The following is a 25129-nucleotide window of genomic DNA, read 5'->3' on the forward strand; positions in this document are numbered from 1 at the left end:
TCGAATTTGGATCACATTTAACTGGCAGTGTAAACAAGGCATTAGCCTAAGGAAAATGAATGAATGATATGATTTACTCATATTGTATCATCAAATAAAAAAAAGAGTTCTCAGAAGTGTGTGAAAACTTCACATTCTTTTGGTTTCTTCTTGGAGTTCTTCACAAAAAAATATGTCTACAGGCTTTTTTAAATTAAGTTACAACCCTTAACATATTGTCAAGAAAACCATAATATATGACAATTCTTTCGTGTAACCCCTTACTAATTACATACATGCTAAAAAGTGCTTGAGAGAGGATGTGTTGTATCTGTTGTTTTCTTAAGGCAGCTACCTCAATATACTTCCACATTGTTAAACCCAACAGTCAAGTTTATCAAATGAAATGAGTGTAGTTTACTCAAAATTTACTGAAAGTTAATCCTACTCATTTGAAAAAAGTTTTAAACTCAGTGTTGAAGGTAATGAGTTAATTAAATACCTCGTTACTTTAACTTAAATGGAGTAAGTTCACAGTACTCATAGATTTTTTCATTTAACTCAAGTGGTTTGTTGCAATCGGCTTCCTCAAATGATTTGAGTTGTCTTTACTTATTGGGTTTTACTGTACTCTGTTTGAGTTCTCTTCTTTATTGGGTTTTACTGTGCTCAAATTGCTTCTTTTAATCAAATAGATTTAGTTCACAGTACTCATTAGGATTAGTTTTTGAACTGGTTTGTTGCAAATGGTTTCCTCAAATGGTTTGAGCTACACTAACTTTTTGGTGTTTTACATTGCAAAATCAAAAATTAACAGATTTGAAGCTATTTGAAATAGGTTAATATTTTTTTTATATAAATTTTTTACATTTATTAAACACAAAAGGTGTATTTGCAAGTGTCTGAATGGTATCCCCAATACTAGCCTGAATTTTACTCTGTATCAGATCGTAAAGGAAATCTATGGTATTGAACATCACTAGGGGTGACACAGTCGTGCAGTAGGTAGTGCTGTCGCCTCACAGCAGAAGGTCGCTGGGTTGGTGGTTCGAACCTTGGTTCAGTTGGCGTTTCTGTGTGGAGTTTGCATGTTCTCCTTGCGTTCCCGTGGGTTTCCTCCGGGTGCTCCGGTTTTCCCCCACAGTCCAAAAACGTGGTACAGGTGAATTGGGTAGGCTAAATTGTTGGTAGAGTATGAGTGTGTGTGTGAATGTGTGTTTGTGGATGTTTCCCAGAGATGGGTTGCGGCTGGAAGGGCATCCGCTGCATAAAAACTTGCTGGATAAGTTAGCGGTTCATTCCACTGTGGCGACCCCGGATTTATAAAGGGACTAAGCCGACAAGAAAATGAATGAATGAACATCACTACCCATCAGGCCCACAACGCCATAAGACGTTAATATTAGGTTAGATTTAAGTCGTGATGTCAGGTGACTAAAATTCAATGTCTAGCCAGTGTCTAAGGACAACGTTGTTTTGATGCCCAATAATAATGTTAAATGATGTTGATATTTGGTTGATTTTAGGTTGTGTTGGAAAGTGAACAACATCGAGACAACATCTTAAACCAATGTCATATTGATGCCAAATATTGATATTTATTCGTCAGGTATGGCAACCAAAATCCAACGTCTGATAGACATTATAGTGGTAACATCCACACAACGTCAAGATGTAACATCATTAGATGTTGATTTTAGGTTGGATGTTGCACATTGCGTTCTGACGTCAACCCGATTTCCAAACAAAATGCAACGTCCCCATGACTTTGGGATACAACGTCAATCTAACGTCATGTTGAAGTCCGGTGCCTGCTGGGTAATTTCTTTTCTCTTGTGATTTTGAAGTGCTTCTTTTATCCTAATTTAGGCATCTTTTAAATTAATAACTGTATGTAAGAATAAATGTTTCTATCGAGCATCATCAGCACAGGCCAGATTTCTGAATGATCATGTGACACTTAAATACTGGAGTAGTTCATAAAACTTTCTGGCTTGTTGAAATGGTGCAAAAGTGTTTGGCAGGAAGAAGTGTAAAATTGTGAATGTGTAAGTCATGAACTTGTGTTTTCCCCCGTTGTTGTGCTCTGAGTCCAGTTGAGAACCGACGTGTCTGTCAAACCCACGCACTCTGCAGGAGCAGGGAGATGTGGGCGAGTGCTGAACGGTGCCGCTATTTTAAACGTGAACGCTCCCTCCTCCTTTCTGAACTGCTCTTTCATCCCTGATATGGACATAAAGGGGCTTTTCCTCTCCGGTGACAGAAGATGCGAAGCAGAACAGTGCTGTGTTTATGACATTCCCTCCGCCATTCAACTGTGTTTGTACTCCAAGTTTCAAACTGTTCCTAAACAGGAAAGCAGTTCTTCTGCACTTTTGAGAGTTTTAAAGGGATACATTCTGGCATTTACTTGCTCTAAACTGATGTGACTTTTTTGTTGCCCGTTGAATAATTTAGGCAGCATTTCAGAAGTTAAAGATTTTGAATGTTTTAATCCTTTCAGCTGACATTATAAATCTCTCTTTTGTTTTTACGTCCTCTTTTCAATCCCTTTGATCTGTTATGGTATAAAACAGCCACTATTATCAATCCAGTCAATTCCTGATGGATAAAGTCAGTCCTTTTGTTCACATTTCACTAACGGCTTGGTTCCACTGAGTGGTACAGTACAGTACGGTACGGGTCACCTTTATCAGGCATGTGTTTCCATTGCCAAAAGGGTACCAATGGTGGGCCAATGTATGACCCAAAGTTTCAGTCGATGTCATTCTCACTTGAGAAAATGTAAAAGTAAAGCCGTACAGGTCGTTCACATCATCTGAGAAGCACTTCTCACAAAACAGATGCTTTATACACATAAATACTTGTATAAATGTTTAAATGTTCATTACTAACCTTTCTATGAACATATTTTAATTATAACTGCAGATTAATGATGTGAAATAGCCTACTGTAACGTCTGCAGTTATATAAAATAAATAAATCCAACATATATGAACATACAAACCCTTACAGTGTACGATTTGTTACCAATTCAGAACAACTACACACAGCATACATTTAGTCTTAATTTTGCTTTGAAAACACGCAACATATTGCCCATAGTCAGTGCAAACCTCTCATCTGTATCTTTATTCTTTAACAGCTCATGTAAACTCTTGTTAGTAATTAATTCTGTCATTCTGAGCACTTCACGCACATGTTATTTTCATCAGCTCAGGTTTGTTATTTCAAATATAGATGCGCCGCGAGCTCTCTGGAGAAAGTGAAACTGCGCGTGCTTTTAGATGGCCTCATAAACAGGACATGGCAGATTTTGTTCTTTTTGGCTTTGTGGCTGTTTATCAAGACGACGACAAGGTTTGTTTGATCTTATGCTCGAGCATGGTTTGTTATTACATCTATTTAGAATTACGATGTAATGTCTCGGCTGTGTATTGAAAAATGCCGGTTCCTTTGTTTTCATTCTTCTGGTTTGTGCATGTGCTACTGACGTTTCTCTGCAAACCAATAGCGTTCAGCTGCATGTTTAGCTCCACTTTTTGGTACAAAAAAACTTGGTACATTTTCGAAAGGGTACCAAAAAAGTGGTACAATTGGGTTTGCTTTTTGGTACCTTTTGACAGTGGAAACGGCCATAAAAGTGAACCGAACTGTACCATAATGTAACACTCAGTGGCAACAGACCAATAGAAAGCTTCAGATTGGGAAATGGGTTGAAAACAGAGCTTTATAACTTTTGCTTAAAAGATACATGTTATATGAGGACAGACATACCAATCTCCCAGCAATTTAGTGGCTAATTTTGTATTAATTTTTACAATCTTATTTGTAGGTTTTTGCTCTTATTGGGACCCCACAATTAGGGGTAGGGTTTGGGGTGTTTTTAAAAATGGTATATTTTATCCACATGAATAATTTCTGATAATACGTTAAGTTTCTTCGTGAGATCAGGCTGGATGTTCTTGGATAGTCTAGAAAACCAGTTTGTTTATAAGAGAGACTAGATAGATTAGTTGCTCTTTTAATGCTAATGTATGAACAGCTTGGAACAAAATGTAAAAATGGAGCCTTTCCCAGACTTCCTCTAGATGCTGTCTGTAACTGTGGACTTATTTTTATAGGAAAATGCTCATGACAACCTCTCGTCCAACAAAAAAGCAATGCTTATAATGCTTAAAATAATACCTAAAGAGCTATTATATACTCGTGTCGTACAAAGAGAGGGAATTTTTCCTACTTAGACACTTGTCTAAAGTCTCAAATATACTTTATAATATTAGTTGGGTCATTATAATGAGCTTGTCTTTAGGCAATACCGGAAAATTGCAGAGCTTGTGCAAACATATCCACATCACAGTATTTAGATGCTTCTTTAACTTCTTATGCTTCTTTTTGTTCATTCATTTTCCTTCGGCCGCGGCGTAGTCCATGATGAGTTCCGTCACATGAGTGACTCTGACCAACAGGAGTACAGAATCTCTTCATACAAAGTTTTAATATGGCAAGATGAAAGAGAGAGGACTGCTTACATGAATTTGAAAAAGGTTTGTGTAGTTATGGCAAGAGTTTGTTTGTATGGCGTGTCATCATGGATATACTAAGACAGAATAAATAGATAAATGTTGGCGATTGATAGCCGAGGCACTTCTGCAGCCTGGTGAGTGAGTACAGGAATTACCAAAACTAGTAAATCAGACAATTACTGAGACAGATGATTTATGCGGCTTCTTGATGACATAGTGCGCATCAAAGACATCATGTGAAGCATAGTCTGGCATATTTGGTACCCATGACACATCACATGATCAGCGATACGGTGGCTCAGTGGTTAGCTGGCAAAAGGGTTCCTGGTTTGAGTCCCAGCTGGCCAGTTGGCATTTCTGTGTGGAGTTTGCATGTTTTCCCTGTGTTCACGTGGGTTTCCTCTGGGAGCTCCGGTTTCCCCAACAGTCTAAAGACATGCACTATAGGTGAATTGGGTGATCAAAAGCTTTTGTTTATGAATGTATGGCTGTATATGCGGCTGGAATGACATCCGCTGCGTAAAACATATGCTGGAAAAGTTGGCTGTTCATTCCACTCTGGCGACCCCTGACAAATAAGAGACTAAGCTGAAGGAAAATTAATATATGACAATTTAAGAAAGTTACTGTCGTAAACAACAATAAATATAGTGTCATCTGAACAGGGCTTTAGTTTAAAAAAAAGGTCATCAGCAAACAATACTCTTCCTTATTTTCATGGATGAAAAGAACTTTTGTTGAGTATATTGGAGCATTGAATTACATTCAGTCTCTTGTATGTTACACTAAGTGCTGCTTCGGTTTATCAGAGTTTAGCAGGTTTTTAGTCTGTTGACTGAACGTAAAGCTCCGAATGCAGACTCAGCCTGCTGTCAGCCATTGTATCGGCCCGAGACTCTTCCTCACTATCCAGCTGCCGGTCCCTTCTGTTCCCCTCCTCCTGTGACAGAGCCCATCCCCCTCTCCACCCCTCCTCCCTCCATATATTCATCACATACCTCGAAATAAAGAATTGTACCTTTTTCTTTACCCCTTTTTATCCTACTTGTGCAGATATTGCTAGAGAGAGATCCTATAAGGAAAAGACTGTATAAGCAGAACTCTGTATCACACCTCTAAAACTCTCTATATTCTCATGTACGGCTTTTATGCATCTGCACATCAGCTTTTAAACAGATTCCAAATAAAAAGCTGTATGGGAAGTTTAAGCTCAAGGAATATTGTGCAGCAGCGAAACCTTATATAAGAATTTAGGGTGTCAGCAATCTGTTCTATTTTGAGAGAATGCGAACAAGTGAGTGTGATAGTGAAAGAGACACTAGAAATCAAGAAGGGAGAGAGAAGAGAGGGCTTAAGAAAAACGCACTTTCATTCAGAAAGATTGTAACCCGCTATCCGGGTTTGAGGCAAAATGAGGCAGGACTCGTGTCCTGAGTGAAGGAGAGCTCACGTCCCCATTCACAGCTTTCTGCTGCAGTGCTAAAATTAAAACCTCACAATAGCAAGGTTCTCTTCAATGGCAGAGTGAAGAAAAACCACGAGTCTTTGTGATTGAGTTGACATGTTTGTGTGTAGACTTTAACAGATGTGGGCTTTTTAGGGTCAATGATTATACTTCAGTAGAACAGGGTGGCTGATAATAAGACGAATGATCTGTGAACTGTTAATGAACCCAGAACTGTGCTTATTTTACCCATTAAAGCTATGTATTTTTCATGTTCTTCCCGTGTTGGCGTGGGTTTCCTCTGGGTGCTCCGGTTTCCCACACAGTCATTGCATGTGTGATAAGTGAAGGGGGAAATCTAAATTGGCCGTAGTTTATGTGTGTGCATGTGAGAGTGTTTCCCAGTACTGGGTTGCAGCTGGATGGGCATGCGCTGTATAAAACATATGCTGGATAAGTTGGCGGTTCATTCCACTGTGGCAACCCCTAATGAATAAAGGGACTAAGCTGAAGGAAAATGAATGAATGACTTCTGTATTTTTTTCACAGTGCCTTTTCTTAGTAGCAATAAGGGTCAAAAGTCCAAATACACATGCGCATTTACTAAAAGTGGATTTGTTTTGAAATGTATTGAAATCCCAATTGTCAAAAGTAACTTGTTCATGAGCAAAACACATTTTAAACTCAATAAATGAAGATTATATTAAGATTTGTAACATTTTGAATTTAATTAATCCATAATTACATTGACCAAACTTGTCATGTTAAATACTACTTTAAATTTTAGGGATATTAATATGTATATCATTATCATTAATAAAGTTTACTCTTAGTGTTGTTGTTGATATAAAAAAATTATCCTTCTATTTTATATTTAGGCTGTTTCTATACATGTATAAAAATATTGATTTGAATATTACAAAACCACATATATGATGTGTTATGCTAAGTATAGGGGCGGATTGAGTGAATTGGGGGACCTGAGCAATTCCAGCCATGGGGCCCAAAAGTTTTGAAATAAACCTTTTCTATTTTAATTTATTTTTATTTGATTTATTTTGCAGTTTTTTTTCTTTTATCTCTCAATCACAATTTTTCTACATTTTGTGTTAATGAAAAATAATAACATGTAAAGCATCTTATGAAACTTTTGAAATTATTTGTTTTAAAATTAATTCACAAATAAAAATTATAAATAAAATATTTCATTTTTAAAGCTAATTCTTTACCTAATTTAACTGCTGGACTTTTCTATAATTGAGGGTGTGGGATGCATTTGCTCATTTTTTAGACCCAAATTATACAAAATATGACCAAATATGATGTTATATATAATTTATAGGTATAATTTATACTTTTAGGTATTTATTTGGGGGCCCTCAGATTTCCTCGGGCCCTAAGCGGCAGCTTATCTTGCTTATGGTTAAATCCGCCCCTGGCTAAGTATAAATAATAATAATAAGATAATAAAATGTAAAATAATGCATGTGCCTTATGTCTGTGTCTATAAATTGTCTCTTGACACCCAAATTGAGCTACTAAAAACAAGTTGTTCTTGAAGTTGCATTTGGGTCTGCAAAGAATCTCACGATTACGTCATTGGGCTACAGAATTATTTACAATTGTCTAACCCTACAAAATAATGCCTCTCTGATGGTTATCGTCAACATAACATTAATCTGATTTTCCAAATGCCGGGACAGCTACGGACGGGACGCGCGCGCACGTGCTCCGGCTTTTGATTGACAGTCGGGCAGCAGCACGCAGGCGTGGTGAGCGCTCCCGCAGACAGGGGGCGTCAATATGGCGTCCTGAGAAAGACAACACAGTCCGACGCCGCACCGATCTTCGGCTGACATCGGGAGGAGAGAGGGACCGTGTAGACGTGATTTCGTCCTGTGCATCCCTCTGAACGGCTGCAAGCATCGGCTTTGGATGTGCAGGTCTCGGAGGAAGAGGAGGAGGACAGCCTTTGACACCTGACCGAGAATTTTCCGTTTTCATCTGTATTTGATGCTGCTGCTCAGCGCTCGGTGATACAAAAGCAGGTGAGACCGAGGCGACCGCTCCTTTTTTGGGATTCGGGTCGGAAATGTCGAGCGAGAGACCGGTTTTAGCACCGGGTTCCGCCTCGCTCACGGACCGAGAAGCCCCACCAGCAGCAGCACCACCGGGTTTGGGGCAGCAAGTCGTAACGGGCTCTGTTACCGGGGACATGATGGTGTCTGGATCGGGCGCCGTGGTTCTACCGGCCGGGGTGATAAACCCCTCGGTTCCGATCCGGAATATCAAGATGAAATTCGCAGTGCTCATCGGTTTGATCCAGGTCGGGGAGGTTAGCAACAGAGACATCGTGGAGACCGTTTTAAATCTGGTAAGCATCTGCATACATTCTCTTGAACGCATGTTTTATTTAGCGCGCTTGGTGTTATAAGATGATGTCATATGAGAATTGATTTCTTGATCAAATGCATTAAAGGCAGAACCATTCCCCGGAGGAATGTCACCCTGTCTTTTGTTGACATCTCAGTGAGATTCATTACTACCAGCTTCGCTTTAGGGCGACAAAATATCCTGCACATAACGTCATGATTCATTTTCCCAGCGCTCCGTTACGCGTTTATTCGCTGTGCAAAACTGACAGTGTATCAACACGCCGGCCTGCAACAATGACTCGCCAAATAAGGGAATGCATCTTTTCTTTTCGCCCAAAAGGCTGTTAGATTAATTATTCTCGATCAGACGGTGTACTAAGCGCTGCTTTATGCTATTAAACCATATTTATGAATGCAGTTCCGTTTTTGATATGTAAATATGACTGGTGGGTAGATGTTACGCGACACAGGCTGGCGTATGTGGATTAATTTTCAGATGTAACTTACAGCAGTGTGGGTGTAATTAATATTCAGAGCGCGTTAACGTGTCGTCTCGTTATTTTTATGCGTCAATAGTATGTTTTAATAGTGTTTTAGCACCTGTTATCTCCTCATCTGTGCACTGATAGATATGGCTGCTGCTGCTGCTGTTTTTGCTCATGGAGGCCACAGGCTGGTGAGCGAGCTGGATTAATGCGGGCTTTAACTGAATTCTTGTTATGAAACGGCTTAGAAAACGTATTAGCACAGATTCAATAATACCCGCTGCATGGGATGCTGGGAGGACCGTTGTTTATGAAGGAAGAGATGGAGTTTTTATGGCCGACGTCCTTATCAATAATCACAATCGGCTGAGCAGGCCTTCTTAAAGCTGTACTGGAAAGCAGGTGCCCAGAAAACAAGAAACCTCCATGTGCTTTATTATAGAAACCACAGGTCACTATGAACTTGGAATCTCTATGGTTTAAAACTATTTATTTTTACTATATATATTTACTATATTATTAAATTTATACAGGTTTACAAACAAAACAAGCTTAGTATGATGCCAAATATCTGTCAACTAGCTACTATGACAGATTGTTCACCTAAAAATTGTGGTTATTTATATCACGTATCATCGTTGTAGACGGTTTGAGTGAACGAAATAAACGTAACGTTACTACGCGCATGCGCACTGGAGTCGGGTTTTCTGAGGTAATGCACTTCTACCTCATGTCATGACAAATATTAGCTTCAGAAATATATTAACAAGCAAGTATAGGCTGTCAGTTAACTAACATTACATCTTCAATCAATTTTCCTTTTGAAAACTTGTTACGTCAATCATTTCGACTGTCTGTCGTGAGATCACATCTATCGCAACCGTTCCACGAATTAGCAAAACGTGTTTACAGCGCTTGCTTGATAATTATATTCACTATATACACCGTAAGCGTTCAACTTAAGGTCACAGCCGGTGTTTGCTGCAGGGGTAAGGTCGTTTACTCTTAAATAGGAGGCGTCGGTCGGTCATGAGTTTGCATTGGGTCATTAGTTTAGAGTCAGCAGTGATTGAGCTGAACGGATGCTGCAGCAGTTGCTCTATGCGCAGGGATGCAGAGCTCCTGTAGCCGTGCATGTGGAAGCAGGTGGCAGAGGAGGAGGAGGAGGGTGGGGGTTGCTGCAGTGGTGATGTGCTCTGAAACCTCGAGCCAGCGCGATGTAAACTGGAGAAAGACTTAGTTTAGCGCAGATTCACAGTGGAGAGACGGTCGATGTGTTACTGGCTGGCGGGTCATGTGACGAGTTCAGTGTTTCTGTTCGGTGTGAAATGTCAACTGCTGTAAACTGCGCTTTGGATGATATAAAAGCGGAAGATGAACGTTTCAAACAGGTCTCTTGCCTTCCAGTCAGCTTATAGTAGGCTACTTCTGTTGTTTTAGGCAAATTTTCTCTCTCTTTTTTAATCTATAAAGTATAGAATGTGTTACAGTACTACACTCGCAGTTTTTTGTCATGGGAACACTTTACATTTTCAAAAATACCAAACAAAACACCACAATGTAACAAAATGTTTTTTTTTATTATTAATTGTTAATACCTGTAGTTTTGCTGTACCCACATTTGTAGAACACTGGTCTTTTAATACTTTATTATTATTATTATTATTTATTAGGGGTGTGACAAGACGCTTAACGTTACTCTACGAAACAAAACAAGACACGAGATTGGGTTCACGAGAACGAAACAAGATTTTTACTAAATTTTAAATCTTCTATTAGGAAATATATGAATGGAAATTAGTCTTTTATTCAACTGAAAAAAAAAACAAATCGCAAAACTATTTAGGTGCTTTTTTTTAAATCAAGTTTTAATGAATGTTAATTTACTTCTATTTTAATGAATTCTATGCAGTAAAGGACATGCAAACACTGCAAAATATTTAGCTATTAGCCTATGTGAATTGTGGTCATTTTATATATAATTTAAAATTTTAGCAAAATATTTGCTAATATATAAATGGAAAATAGATTTTTATTCAACTGAAGAGAAAAAATCACAAACTGCAAAAAAAAGGGGTTTAAAAAAGATTATAGTCTTTACATGTCTGTACTGCACAGCAATAGTGCCACTAAAATAGGAATACACATGTCTTAATTCCATTTGTGTTTATGGCGATTATGACTTTTAGTATATCTAAAGTGTTATTTCATTGCATTGTTACGAACCATAATGTGCGTGGCTGCAGTTGTAGCTTCTGTAGTTGGACGCTGCAGCTGCTAAACTCTGGTTAATAAAAAAAAACGGCTATGTCAAACTCACCCAAGCAACCAATCATAACATCAAAACTCACCAGACAACTTTTCACCTTGATGGGATATCTCGTCGTGATTTAATCTCGCGAGAACTCGCCATACAAGATCTTGTCCAACCCCTAATATTTATGTATTAATGATTATTTTTGCATATTATTCCTTAACAAATTTATATTCCTTTTGCATGCTATTCAACTGATGAATGCTAAATCTATTTGTCTAGCTCTCTGGCTTGTAGTTAGCTAGCCAGCTACAGTATAGATAAATGAATGTTGTCCCTTGTATTTAGAATATAAGGATACTGAGGCTAAATGGCTTTTGGAAATACTTCTGTAAACCGCTATATGGCAACATTTTGGTGGGGTTAGTTTGATTAAAATAACAAAATAAACTTTGATGGATTTGCTCGATTTATGTAGTTCATGTAAATAAGGGTAAATGCAAAACAAGCAGAATAAAACAACTAAAAAGGTACTTCCAAATAAACTCTGCAAAGCAAAAACAGCATATGATTGCATAATGCTTAAACAAACATTTTTATTTTCACTTTAAAGTCATGATGTTGCCAACATAGTTTAATACAGATGTCGGTCATTGTTATTCACAAGGATTCAAAATCAAAATGAAAAACACATTACATACCACACATAATAAGCACATTTAATACAGCACACTGTAGTTTTGCAGCACGAAGTGAACTAAATCTATATTTTTCCTTTTTTTTTTTTAAACCTAAACGAACTAACTTACTAGCTTGAACAACCCTGGAAACACCACTGCACTTTCACCTGCTTTACATACGTTAGCTGGAATGGATTTATTGTGAAGATGTTCGTTGTGAGCCCATATTGACTGCTTTGTTCTCAATGGAGGTTTATCTTTGAAATGCGCATAAATAAATGCTTTTGAGGTAAGATCATTGTACCGCAGGTCACCACAATCCACCAGCCATTAATAATACACTTAAGTGTAAGCCTGCGCTAATTTATTTTAATGCTGCAATGACAATCAGTGTTTTTGTGGCTCACATAGGCTATGTACACTAGAGAAATAAAGAAGCATTGCGTAGGGCTTGGCACAATGCCGATACACAACTGTAGGTGGGGTAGACCTAATGTATTATTCAGCTTGGGCTGAAACCGCTGCTTGTGCCCGAGCACAGCCAATATTGATTGATGCTGAATGCCATTTAGCAGAGCAGATGTACCGATCACCTTAATTAATTGGAGATTCCACCAAAGGTCTTGCGAGAGGTCAGGAGAAAAAAAGATTTTGAGTGTACTGTGTTTTACTTTTGATAAGAGTTTGCATCAGGGTTTTTGTAGTTTCGCATTTTTAAATGAGTATTTTTTTATTTTGATACAGTTTTAAAATTTGCTGTTTAATTAATGGTTTTGTTAGTTTTAGTTTAGTGTTGTTTTGTGAACACATTTCTATTTAGTTTTATATTAGTGATGATGGATTAATTATCATTTTTGCATCTATAATAAAAGTCTGTTTTGGCGGTTGTATCTGTATACTGTATATATCTATTATGTATATATGAATGCACGCATGCATATATTTGAGAAAATCTTTATATTTAGATAGAAATTATATGTAGCAAAATTAGTTTGTATAGTTTTGGTTTTATGTGTGAATCATTACAGTATATGCATAAATATAAATAATACACACACACACACACATAATGTGTGTATATATAATGTGTGTGTGTGTGTGTATAATGTCAAAACAAATGTTTATTATGGATGCGACTCATAGATATTTACAATAGACAAAGAGTGTGTTTGTGTGTATGGAAATGTATTATCCACCCTCCCTGTTAAATTTGATCTAATCCGTTTCCTGAAACACAGCCCTTCTCCTGCTTTCACTTCTCATTCTAACGGAGGGAGCGATTCGTTTGTGAATAAATCTCTGTTATGAACGACTCGTTCACTTAGCTAACTATAATACAAGTTTCTGGCACTGCAGCATCTTGTTGTCATATTTCATTTACATTGTTTGCTTATTTTATTCAACAAAACTAGCATAAGGCTAGAAGTTAGCGCAAGTCTGTGCTGCTTTGCTTTATGGTCAGTGCAGTCAGTGACTGTTATTATCATCAATAACGTTGCTTGCTGAGCACAAAAGTTTGTAATATACAACATTGTAAAAAACGAAATCTTACCTCTGAAATGTTCTGCCGTTTTGCTTTGTTTTCTTTGCTCATTACTACACTTGTACACAGGATTAAAGTACAGCATTTTCACATCTGGCACACTGTCTTGAGAAGTGCAGTTGAATGACATTTGTCCTGGGAGCACTGTACAAATGTGGCGGCGCTATTGATGCATGCGACTAATCACAATTAATCTTTGACCTGGTCTGTTTTACTTATTTAGTTTTAGTAATTCTAGTTTATAATAGTTAAAAGAACACATGAATTGTCAACCAGAGCAAAGGTTAGTGTTTGCACAGCTTACGTTAATTATTGTTCAAACCTCCTAATAAAAATAAAATAATAGTTTGAACAAACACTGAACTCAAAACCACAAAAATGCAACTTAAGCAAATTAAATTTCCTCATATTAAAGATCAAGTATGGAGATAAACATGCCTAGTTTGCATTTTTTGGCAAATGAAGAAAAATAAGAACATGCATTTTATGTTTCCATAGAGTAGAATAGATGTTTCCGGATATAACCATGCGCTTGACAGATACGTTTGGCAGTAAAAGCATGCAAGTGCACTCCAAAGATCAAACTACTTATTTAAAATGAGCCGAAACAAATATTCAACCATTTTGGGTTAATGTGCAGATTATTTCCTAGGTGTTTGGATACAGAGTTCCTAGAACTGCACTATTTTTTGTTTATGGGAAATATTAAGGGCACTGTCCCTAAAGGTGAACAATATTTGTGTAAGATTATTTTTGTGGCATGCAAGTAGACTATAACAAGGAACTGGCTTAAAGGCCCAACGTTGAAATTTAAGCAGTGGTTTGAGATAATTGAATAAATTCATGTAATGGAAAAACTGACATTTATGTTGAGGATGAAAATGGATATTTATGGATATAGTTGGGAAAAATGGTTGATAAAAAGGGAACAAAGACATAGGAAGAGTTGGTAAAATGGTTGATATAAAGGGAATATAAAGACATCCCCATTTAAGTGGTTTAAGTTTATTTATGGTAATTGGAAGAGAGATAGCCATTTATGCGTTTGGCTTTTTTCTTTTTTTTTTCTTTACTCTTTTTATATGCAAGTTTATGTGGTGGATATACAGGTAATTATGTATGTCCATGTTGATATGTGTATGTATGTAATGATATATATTAGCACGTTTGTTTCTGTAACATTTTTGTTCTGCATTGTAGAAAGTAAAAAAAAGAAAAAAAAAAGAGCTAATACAACACAGTTCATGAGTTGTTTTAGGGACAACTTAATTGTTTTTTAAATCAACTTAAAATTGTAAAAACTATTCTGTTAACTTAATCGATTTGCATTGAAATGAGATGAAGGGATTGTGGGGAAACCAGGATGTTTCTGCACTGCTCTTCTCTATTCGCTGACTCGCAGGTCAGATTACCGCCACAGATATGCACTTATTATTTGAAAACATATATTATTTTTGCTATAAGTATCATTTTATTTCAGTTCTGTTTTTAGTGACTGTTGTTGGTTTCATTGAGTTTTTCAATTATTGTGATTTTTTTACCTTTTTTTTATCTATTATTTTTGTTTTTATTTAAAATAAGCTGAACCAACTCAATTCTTGAGTTTTTGCGGAGGACAACTTAATTGTTTTATGTTTAATCCACTTAAATTTGTTTATTTAACTTAATCGATTTGTCTTGGATCGACATGCATGAAGTGTGTGGAACTCCTTTTTTTTAGTAATGTTTGACATATGACACTGTTAAAATGCTGGGCTCCACACAACTGGTTTGTGTTCGGACAACATGAAGAAATTAAGTTAACTTATTAGTTTTTACAAAATTAATTGGATTGAACATAAAACAATTAAGTTGTCCCCCCAAAAACTCAAGAATTGTGTTGTTTCAGCTCATTTTAAGAAAGCAGTTTGAACAAACAGCAAGCGTCATGTTTTTGAGTGCCGATCGTTGCTGTAGGCCTCGTCTTTTGGTAGTGACAAAGATCTGAGGCCTAATTCCAGTGTGCTAGATTCAAAAGGCCTTTTCCTTTCCAACTTGCTATTGAGATTCAGAGCAGAGAACACATGTTGTGGAGCACCGCTGTTAGACCCTGAATGTAATTAGACTCGTCCTCAACCTCATGGCCTTACACCGGCATGCCAGACATCCGCACCACCCGGCTACAGGACAAATGACACACGCAGGAGGTGTTGAGAGGGCTCGATCTGGCAGAGGGATGAAAGACCGTCCTGTGACCCTCTTCATGAGGGCAGATCCCGCAGTCGCGAATGCGCCAGACAACGTGCAAGCAATCAAACGTGTTTGAAAACGCAACGCTCCAGTTTATTATCAGTAGATGATGAGCAGCCTAGCTACCAGATGTATTTTAAGACTCAATTTGGTCCTGTAATCCTAGCGCCGGTCTATTTTCAAATCACTTGTGTTTACGTATCGAGGGTCAGCTCGTCTTTTATTTAGTGTGGTGGTGGTTGGTTCACACGAAGACTTTCCCTGACTGTATGCAGGGCTTGCAGATCCCTGCGGAACTGACATAGTTACTATTGTAGTCGCAGCTGCAATCTTGCGGAGTTCAACCTCAGATGAATCAGGAAATGGTCTTTTTGATCATCGACTGTATCGCATTTAATTCCCATTTACTTTTACACAGTGTTGGGTGTAATTAGTTACAAAGTAACTATTTACTATAATTCACTTACTTTTCAGCTGATGGAATTACTTTTCATTTTTAAGTAATTTTATTACAGTTACATATAAAGAACTTGCTTAAATACTGAGTGATATGTATTTTTTTCAGAATATATCTGTTGTCCAACTAAAGAACAATTTTGATTTATCAAAACAATTGCATATGCTTAAAGAAAAAAGGAGACTTTAGTTCATGACAATACACTGTATACGAGTTCAGAGATGCAAAAGAATTGTTAATATTTATTTTTGGTTATTTAAAAGTTTTCATTTTTTTCCTCTAAAGGTTTTATTTGTCCGACAACTGTACATGCTTAAACCAAGAAATATTTTAAAGATTGATCATGCCAATATTTGTATCAAACATTTTGTTATCAATTTAAAACATGTTTGTTTTGATACATATATTGTTTAAACAGTGTTAATAAAAAAAGTTAAAAGGTGCTGAAAAACAAATTAATGGCTTAATTTCTTAATGGTTTAAATTCCATTATTAGCTCAAAAATGAGTTGTGCTGCTTGTTCAAACTACTTATTTCATATTAATTACTTTATGTTCAATCTACTTAAATTAGTAAAAACAATAAAGTTAACTTAATCGATTTGTGTTGGGGCAACATGAAGTAATTATGTGGAAGCCACCATTTTTACCGTGTCTATGCTTTGAGATTTTATGTGGATTTTTTCATATTTAATCAAGTTAGGGCTCTGCGATAAAATCATTATCTGTATTTATTGACCGAACACCATTGTCAATAACGATTAAACAAAAAAGTTGGGTTTAAAGTGTTATAGTTTTATTAAAATGTGGCTGCTGAGCGTGTGCCTTGGAAGGAATGCCATTAAGCCTGCGACTTGCACAATGCGCACTTGAGAGAGATGCATACGTGAAGTGCGAGCATTTTCCAGGTACACCTAGTTTAAAAAAAACATCTGAATTTTTCCAAATGCTGCGAGCGCACCACGATTTATGTAAGTAGAACTAACCAATCTGCTTCACACTATGTATGGAATATACACATTTCAGTAACAACAGCAGACTAATTATCTCAGACAAACAGCGCATTCAAACACTGCAGTGCTTTTTACTTTTCTCCATAAACTTTTATCAGAGATGCAGCGATAGTTTTTCCGTTTGTCATCCTCTGAGAAATCGATTGATGGTCACCTAGTTACGAACGACGCCAGTGGAGCGCAAAGCACATAGGAATGGCGAAGGAAACCATGCACTCGTTATTGTCACTTCAGGTCAGAATAACTATGTACGTGAAAACAAGTGCCGTATGGCAGCAGTGAGGAGATTATAAATAAAAATGAATGTAAGGATGTCACCAGAGTGGCTTTTTGGTTTCTTTTCTTGTGCATCCCAGCCACTAGCAACCCATCTGAAAGATTTTTTTAGCATAGGGGTTAATGTAGTCATCCTCCTTTACAATAAAGCTTAGATTTGATTATCATAATTTGATTTTGTTTATAGAGTTTGAGCTTTAATGTTTCATTATTGTTATTGACGCCTTACAGATGTTGATCTACCTTTACCATTGCAGACACCTTGTAACATTTTATTTATCAAGTTTAAAAGTCTCTTGAACACTGTTTATTTTATTATAAAGAGATCAGATATTTTGTTTAAATAATCTTTGTTTTTGACTATTAAAACTATTTGCCTTAGTATTGTTGGTAAATTAAATAAAGTGGTTAAATTAAAAAAGTCTTAATATTCCTAAATGTATTATTAAAAAAGATTCAATAATTATTGATTACGAATGATATGAAACATGATATCGTGATCTTTTTTTTTTTGTAAAATCGCCCAGCCCCAAGTCAAGTAATTAAATGATTTGAGTAACTGAGTTACTGTTCAGACAAAATATTTAGGCAAGTAATTTAAATATATTAGTAATTAATAACTTTTTTAGGTTACATACTGGACACTGCTTTTACATCACGATTAGAAACATGTTGGCTAAAAATGATAAAACAAATAGGAATTTTGGTGCACGTTGAGGAAGTTCTGCCATTTAAGATCTGCTAATTTTATTTGCCTTTCTTTGATGCGTGCTCGTCCTTCACCTCCCGCCATTCAGCTTCTCACACTGAGCCAATCTGCTCACTGTCTGTCGTTTTTTTCCCCTCTCCTTTTCTCTCTCTCTCTCTCTCTCTCTCTCTCACTCTCTCTTTTATGTTCTCTACCCCCACATAATGCACACACTGCCACCGAGGGCCTGACGTTTACACTCCCCTGCCATTAGCAAAGCATCATAGTTGCGATGGAAACGGCACCATGGGATTTTGCTGCTTGCTTCCCACCATACCAACTGTTTTCATCTTTTCGTGGCCAACTGGATCAGCTCTATGATCTGGACAGGAGGAGATGAGATGCACAGTAGCTTATTTGACATGAAATCAACTGGCGTGTTGAATTAGTAAATATTTTAAAGCGTGTATTGAAACCAAACAGCAATATGCATTTTGCATTTCACCCAAATTTGGGAAATGCTGTGTAATGTGACATGTTAGTTTTGTTATAAGTTTGTGATTAAGGATTTTTTTATGTATGTGTATTTATGTTTTTGAGTTTTATTATATAGTCCTTATATATGCTGACAACTGTTAATATTGTAAAGTGTCTTTACAGGGTATTTTTAGTATAGTTTGAAGCAATATATCTTCTGTTTTAGTCATTTAAGTTACAGTATAAAACATTAAGCTGCCTTTTTTCATATTTTTATATTTATTAACATATGTCAGATTTTTTTATATATACAGTGCTTTAAATCAGTGGTTCCCAACCCTTTTTTTTTTTTAAACCTGTAGGCTATTTGTAACTGAAAAATGTCATTTATCTTTAAATTGGCCCTATATTAGTTGCCAATTTTTAAAAAGTTTCTTGTCAGTAGCTGTGACATCCCTTATCTCATTTTAGGTGTGTCAATTCCTTTGCCTTGCTCTCAAAATGCTCTGGGCTTGTCGCTGTATCTGCAAATGTCTTATTAATTTGGAAGGCCTCATGCATTTGTTTGTAAGAACGTTGGCTCAGATAACACTGTGGATGGATCAGGGACTCTTTGCTTCGAGAAAACGGAATAAAACCACAGTTCAGTTAACTATCTTGGTATTTCCTGCATTTCGTGTTTCCTGTAATCTTAGCGCTGCGACCTGAAATATTAGGAGCTTCCTCACCTGGGTCCAGTATGCTTGGGTCATTAGTAGGGCCAGACAGAATCTGCGGACATTTTTCGCTATTTCTGTGGAGAATTTTGTAAAAAAATCCACAGATTTATTCAGAGTTTTGGAGTATCGTAACTAAAAATGTAATATATGAAATAATAGCTTTTTAACTGTTATTTAATGTTTACAATGCAAATCCACTTATTTGGTAAACAAAGCAAGTCAATCATATTATATTGCTACTAAACGACAGAAAATATTATTTACAAACTGTATTGTAAAAAAATCTAATGAACACTTTCATATTAGTCAATAATATTACTCGATTGTTTACACATGTAAATTATTGGCCTAGAAATCTGCAGATTTCTGCGCACGCAGATTCCGTGCTGGAATTAGTATTAGCTGCTGAAGGCGAATCAATGAGACTCTCGTCTTTTTTGTGGAGGACGAATTAGAATTTTGTCAATTTTTTTGGTCAGCCAGGGGATAAAGTAAAATAAGGCAACATGATTGTTCTCCAAATTGTACACTGCTAAAAAAAAAAAAAATATGACGCGACCCCCCACAGAGCTCGCCGAGGCCCCCTTGTGGGCCAGGACCACTTGTTGAGATCTGATGCTTTAAAATACATTGTTAAAGTGTACAAATGTTGCCGGAAAGATTAAGTTTCTATTATGCAATTTAAAAGTCTAAGTAAACATCTGAGAAGATATCATAATATGGAATATTATAACACGGTTTTTCAGAAGATGGCGGCATGGTGGCTCAGTGGTTAGCACTGTTGCCTCATAGCAAAAAGGTTGCTGGTTCAAGTCCTGCCTGGACCAGTTAGCATTTCTTTATGGAGTTTGCATGTTCTCCCCCTGTTGGCGTGGGTTTCCTCCGGGTGCTTCGGTTTCTCCCACTGTCTCAGACAAGCGCTATAGGTGAATAGGATGAACTAAATTGACCATGGTGTACGAGTGTGTCTGTCTGTGATTGCAAGAAAGTGTAGGTGTTTCCCAGTGCTGGGCTGTGGCTGGAAGGCATCCACTGCATAAAACATGCTGGAATAGTTAATGGTTCATTCTGCTGGCGACTCCTGATAAATAAGAGATTAAACCGAAGGAAAATTAATGAATGTTCAAAAGATTTGGCTTATTTATTAGACTATAATACATTTTACCACAGTTTACCACTTAAATTTAGTGTCAAATTAAGTGAAACAATATTTTTAATACCGAAAAAACTCTGACAGACATATTTACGGCAAGAATTGTTTGAAAACTATTTTAAGATAATTTGAGGATCACAGTCTATCCCAGAAATACAAATTTATATAATAATTCAAACCACTAGATTTGACCAATTTACTAGGTTTTTAATCCCTCACAAGTCCCAGCTTTGTCATAGGTCACCACAGCAAAATGAACCACCAAGATTTTAATCATATAAAATACAGTAAACTTAAGATTGCTCACTTATTCTTTCATATATTTTTAAAAGTAGTGGCAATTACATTATATTACCCAAATGTTCACTTTTTTAAAATGTTAAACATTTAAGTAGATACTTCTATATTTATATTATACTATAAATATATAAATGTTTTGCAAATGTATGTCTCTTTTTAGACCTATAACTTAAAAAAAAAAACATAACATATGCAAAATATTAGATAATATTGGTGTGTGTGTGTGTGTGTGTGGCACGACTTAAAAGGTGTCTGTTTGTATCCTCAATACACATCTTTCTCTCCAATGTCTTTGTCTTTCTCTCTCTTGTGGCTTAGCTGTTGTTGTCTGTCCAAAGGGATCATCTCATTATTCACATCCACTCTGCAGAATCACCAAGGTCAGGATGCTGTGCACAGTCAGCACAAACAGTCCTTGTTGCACAGCAGCAGAGCTCTATATCGCTCATTCAGAACCAAACCGAGCATAGAATGCTGTAATAATACAGCACATCGAAACACAACAATACAATGTAACAAAAACATGCAGAATTAAATGGCTCAATGTAAGAAGCACGTCCATCTTTTTATATGTACATGTGATGACTGTGTAGTGATGAGAGAAACTAAGCTTTTCAAAGCTTCGAAACAATTTGCAATTTGTGAAGTATTCACATTTGCAGCACATGCTAGGGACTAGGGGTGTCAAAATGAATTGTTTCTTTGGTGCACCGCGATGCAGACGCGGACTATTCGGTATCGGTTCAGTAATAATCATAAACGGTTATTATGTACTGACGTCATTTATCTCCTATGCGCTCTGTCGCGAGGGAGGTGAGCGCGAGTATTTACAACACTCAGCCAACTCAGGGTCGGTCCGTGACATAGGCACCATAGGCAAATGCTAAGGGCGCTGTATATCCAGGAGGGCGGCAGAAATGAGCGCGGTTCAGTTGGTTTTGTTTTCGATATTCTTGACACACATTCAGTTACAGACGGCAATAACTCAAAAACCTCTTACCCTAAAAAGATCTAAAGTGTGTTTCCTACAAAAAGACAAAGCTGGCTATGTTTGACAGCTGTCTTTCTTTCTTTTCACTCCACACTACGAGCACTGCTCCGTTTAAGCCCTCGCAATATATGTTTAGCCGGGATAGCTCACGCTGAGAGGAGCTCTCAGCAAGGGACCGTCGAAAAAGTGCTTATTTTTTTTTTTGTTTTTTGTTTTTCTGCTCCGCTCTTCGCGAACTCTCCCTGTTGCGAGGGCTTAAGGGCTTAGATCTGCGAACTACCTGTGGCGTTATTTCAGTGACAAATGTCGTGAGCGCAGTATTAGAAGTCGAGATCGCATTTATGTAATAGCCTACAGCATGCGTATCTCTTTGCTTGCGCACCGATTTCCTCTGCTCGTGCACAAAACTTCTTGCACGCCCCCTCAAATATAAGCCGCTTCAAGAGCGCGCAGATCTTCTTGTGCGCTCTCAAAAAAATGCTGCTGAAGTGCGATATACTGCGTTTATGTAACGAGTATGTCTCCAGCATTTATTAGATTTGCTATGAATATTTATGAATGTCTCTAATAGACCTACAAAGCGATATTAATGCGTCCTAAAGTAAAGTGAAATGGCTATACATCATGTTTGCTGGCCTCACGCATCACGCACTTGTCAATCAGTCAGTCAGCACGTAACATTAAAGGGTTAAACAAATGACGCACAGCACTACTATGGTTACAGAAAAGTTGGTGCTGTCATAGGATAAAATTGACCTTGAATACGTTTTAATTCGATTATTACCCACCCGCTATTAAAAAAATAAAAGTTTTTTGAATAAGAAGCTGTAATGTAGCCATGGCGGGATGACTTCTGGCGTGGCACCCCGCCATGAAAGAATGAATGTAGCGGAAACCATGACAGGTATCAGAATTGGTATCAGTAAGGAAAAAAGGGTATTGGAATTTCTCTATTTATTAAGTATTATTTTTATTTTTTTATTTTTTTTACAACTGTCTCATTAAAACATCTACAAACTCCTAATCAGATCAGGTAAAAACTATGAAACCTCTTAAGTGAATCGCCACTAGGGGGCGATCTGAATGAAGCTGAGCCATTATTGTGGATTGTATGGTAATAAAAATAGCAAACAATTACGTTTTTGAAATGTTTCGCAACCATAATGACGTAACGAATCACCGTTTACTAAAATCATGCGACCTTCCAAATTAAATAAATGCTCTAGTTTTCAATCACTAATTCGAAACTAAAAATTCATAAAGGTTTTGAAGCTATATGAAGTGTTTCGAAAAGCAACCTTCACTAGATGTCTGCATATGATAATAATAATAATAATAATAATAATAATTCCTTACATTTATATAGCGCTTTTCTGGGCACTCAAAACGCTTTACACAATAGGGAGGAATCTCCATATGGGTTGCACTCTCTGTTAGGGAAGAACTGAAACAAAATCACTTTAAATAATACGTTTGTGCTACAAATAATCGACATACATAGTAAAAACTGAGTGAGAGTTATGTTTGGCTTGGTCCTTTATATTTATCTGTCACGAAAATAACTAAGCTTGGTTTTTTCATGATGATAGTTCCTAATTTTTCTCTTTGTATTCCTCAGAGTACAGAATTGTTGCTGTGGAAAGACTTTGTGGTTTTTTTCATGGTCTGCTGAAAGTTATTTGTGAGCTCTAATAAGTTGTCTTTTAATATTTAATAGATAAACTGTGAGGAGAATAAACGACAACTCAGTAGAATAGTTTTGTTTATCTGCAGAACGAAACAACAACTCGGAAGCGGATGTAAAAATCAGGCCCTCGCAGTCAGAGAAGCCACATAATCAGTGATTCGTTTACTGTACATTTACTTTTCAGAGATCCAGCAGATGTGACGGGAGCTAATGAATATGCTAACAAAGCCGTGGTAATCTTCTTTACCTCCTACTGTAAGACCGATCTCCTGCTTTAATGAAAGTGCTTGCATTAAACTGTGAGTGTGCTGCATCACCGTTCAGCGCTGAGAGATGCCGACCTCCGCTAGTCTTAAAGACCCTGGAAATATTTTTGTCCATGCATATTAGATTTGAGGTCATGTATATGATGGTGTCCTCAGAAACAAAATTCAGATGTGGTATACCCGTTTAAAAGTGTGGTGGGCTATAATGTTTTGAAAGAAGTCTATTATGCTCCCTCAGGTTGTATTTATTAGATCAAACATACAGGACTATCAGTAAATTTTGCAATTTTAAATTGTTTCCTAGTTTTAAATATAGTAAAACTTTCTGTGATGCAAAGCTGAATTTTCAGCATCATTCTTCTGCTCTTGTTTGTCACATGAATGGATATATATTTTAATATTCTGGTTTGATAATTCACCCAGAAATGAAATCTCTGTCAATATTTACTCAGCCTATTTGAGTTTCTTTTTTCAGCTAAGCACAAATGGAGATATTTTGAAGATTGCTGGTTGATAGCACTCTTCGACTCCATAGTATCTGTTTTTCCTACTATGGAAATCAATAGGTACCATCAACCAGCAGTTTTTGTGATACCTTTTTTTGTGAGACAGAAAATTCAAATGACGGAGAGTAAATGGTGAGTCAATATTCAGTTTTGGGTGAATTATCTCTTTAAGAAACATTTCATGAGGTTATGTTGATTCATATTTTAGTAAAAACCACAAATACGGATCTGTTGAACCTATCTCTACCCATGAATTCTATCTATTTTTTTTAAAACAATCATGTTTAATTGTGGAATTCATTAAAAAACTGCATTACCAATGATGCTTTAGAGAAAACCAATTAAGGAGGTTTAGTAAGCAAAGCATGGCAAAGATATTTGGCTCTGCCCATTCCATCGAAACTCTTTGGCTGTAAACGAGTTCTTCTCAAAACAAATGTGCATATAAATGCATATTTATAATAAACTTATAACATTTAATAAACAAAATCCCAAAACATCTCAGCTTTAAGTCAAATTTGAATTGTTGCAATTCTGTTTGTTGCCAGTTTAGAGTGCAATTTAGGAAAAAGCTATCAGTAAAATACTTTCAGAAGAAGTACTGTTGAAAATTGAGCTTGTCATATCCATCCGCTTGTTAAATTGTGGTGTACAGTATGGAATATTGTTTCCAGATCCAAAACGTTACTTATTTGAATTGAAAAAAAAAATTAGTTTATGGCCACTTTTTAGTCATGTTACACATTAAAGGGAATTTTATACCAAATCACGGTGTACACAACAGTCTCTAGACTTCATAGTACTGGACTGGACTGGCGATTGTCATTATTGAAAATATTACATTGCTTTGCAAACGTTTATTATTCTCATTTGTGAAGCCTCCCAGTACAGTTTGATAGAGCACTTGGACCCTGAAGCTGCCTTGCGTGACGTCACACTTAACAAGTGGATATTACAGGTAGACGGAATAAATGATCATTATTCTATGTGCCAAGCATTTGTAGGTTGTTTATTCAAATTTGACCACCAATCATATTGGGTCATACTATTTTTATTCCCACCTGCCCAGTAGGTGCTGTTCT

General features: G+C 36.7%; 2 protein-coding genes across 51 annotated transcripts in view; one reads left to right on the top strand and one right to left on the bottom strand.

Moving 5' to 3' along the window:
- The window catches only part of LOC147842141 (uncharacterized), a 1078568-nt gene that overhangs the window by 659622 nt on the left and 393817 nt on the right, over positions 1–25129 (bottom strand). The gene's annotated exons all lie outside the window — the stretch shown is intronic.
- nbeaa (neurobeachin a) overlaps positions 1–25129 on the top strand; it is a 320618-nt gene that overhangs the window by 11858 nt on the left and 283631 nt on the right. For 32 of the 50 annotated variants that reach the window (XR_015500347.1, XR_015500348.1, XR_015500350.1 and 29 more), the window contains exon 1: positions 7803–8323. The exons of 17 other annotated variants lie outside the window; for them this stretch is intronic. Coding sequence is in view for 29 of the 33 variants with exons in the window: in XM_087269408.1 (XP_087125534.1) it covers positions 8042–8323 (282 nt within the window). In the remaining 4 variants the exon portion in view is untranslated. 50 annotated transcript variants of the gene reach the window in all.

Source organism: Danio rerio, chromosome 10 (genome assembly GCF_052040795.2).
Source record: "Danio rerio strain M-AB ecotype USA chromosome 10, GRCz13ab, whole genome shotgun sequence".
Lineage (NCBI taxonomy): Eukaryota > Metazoa > Chordata > Actinopteri > Cypriniformes > Danionidae > Danio > Danio rerio.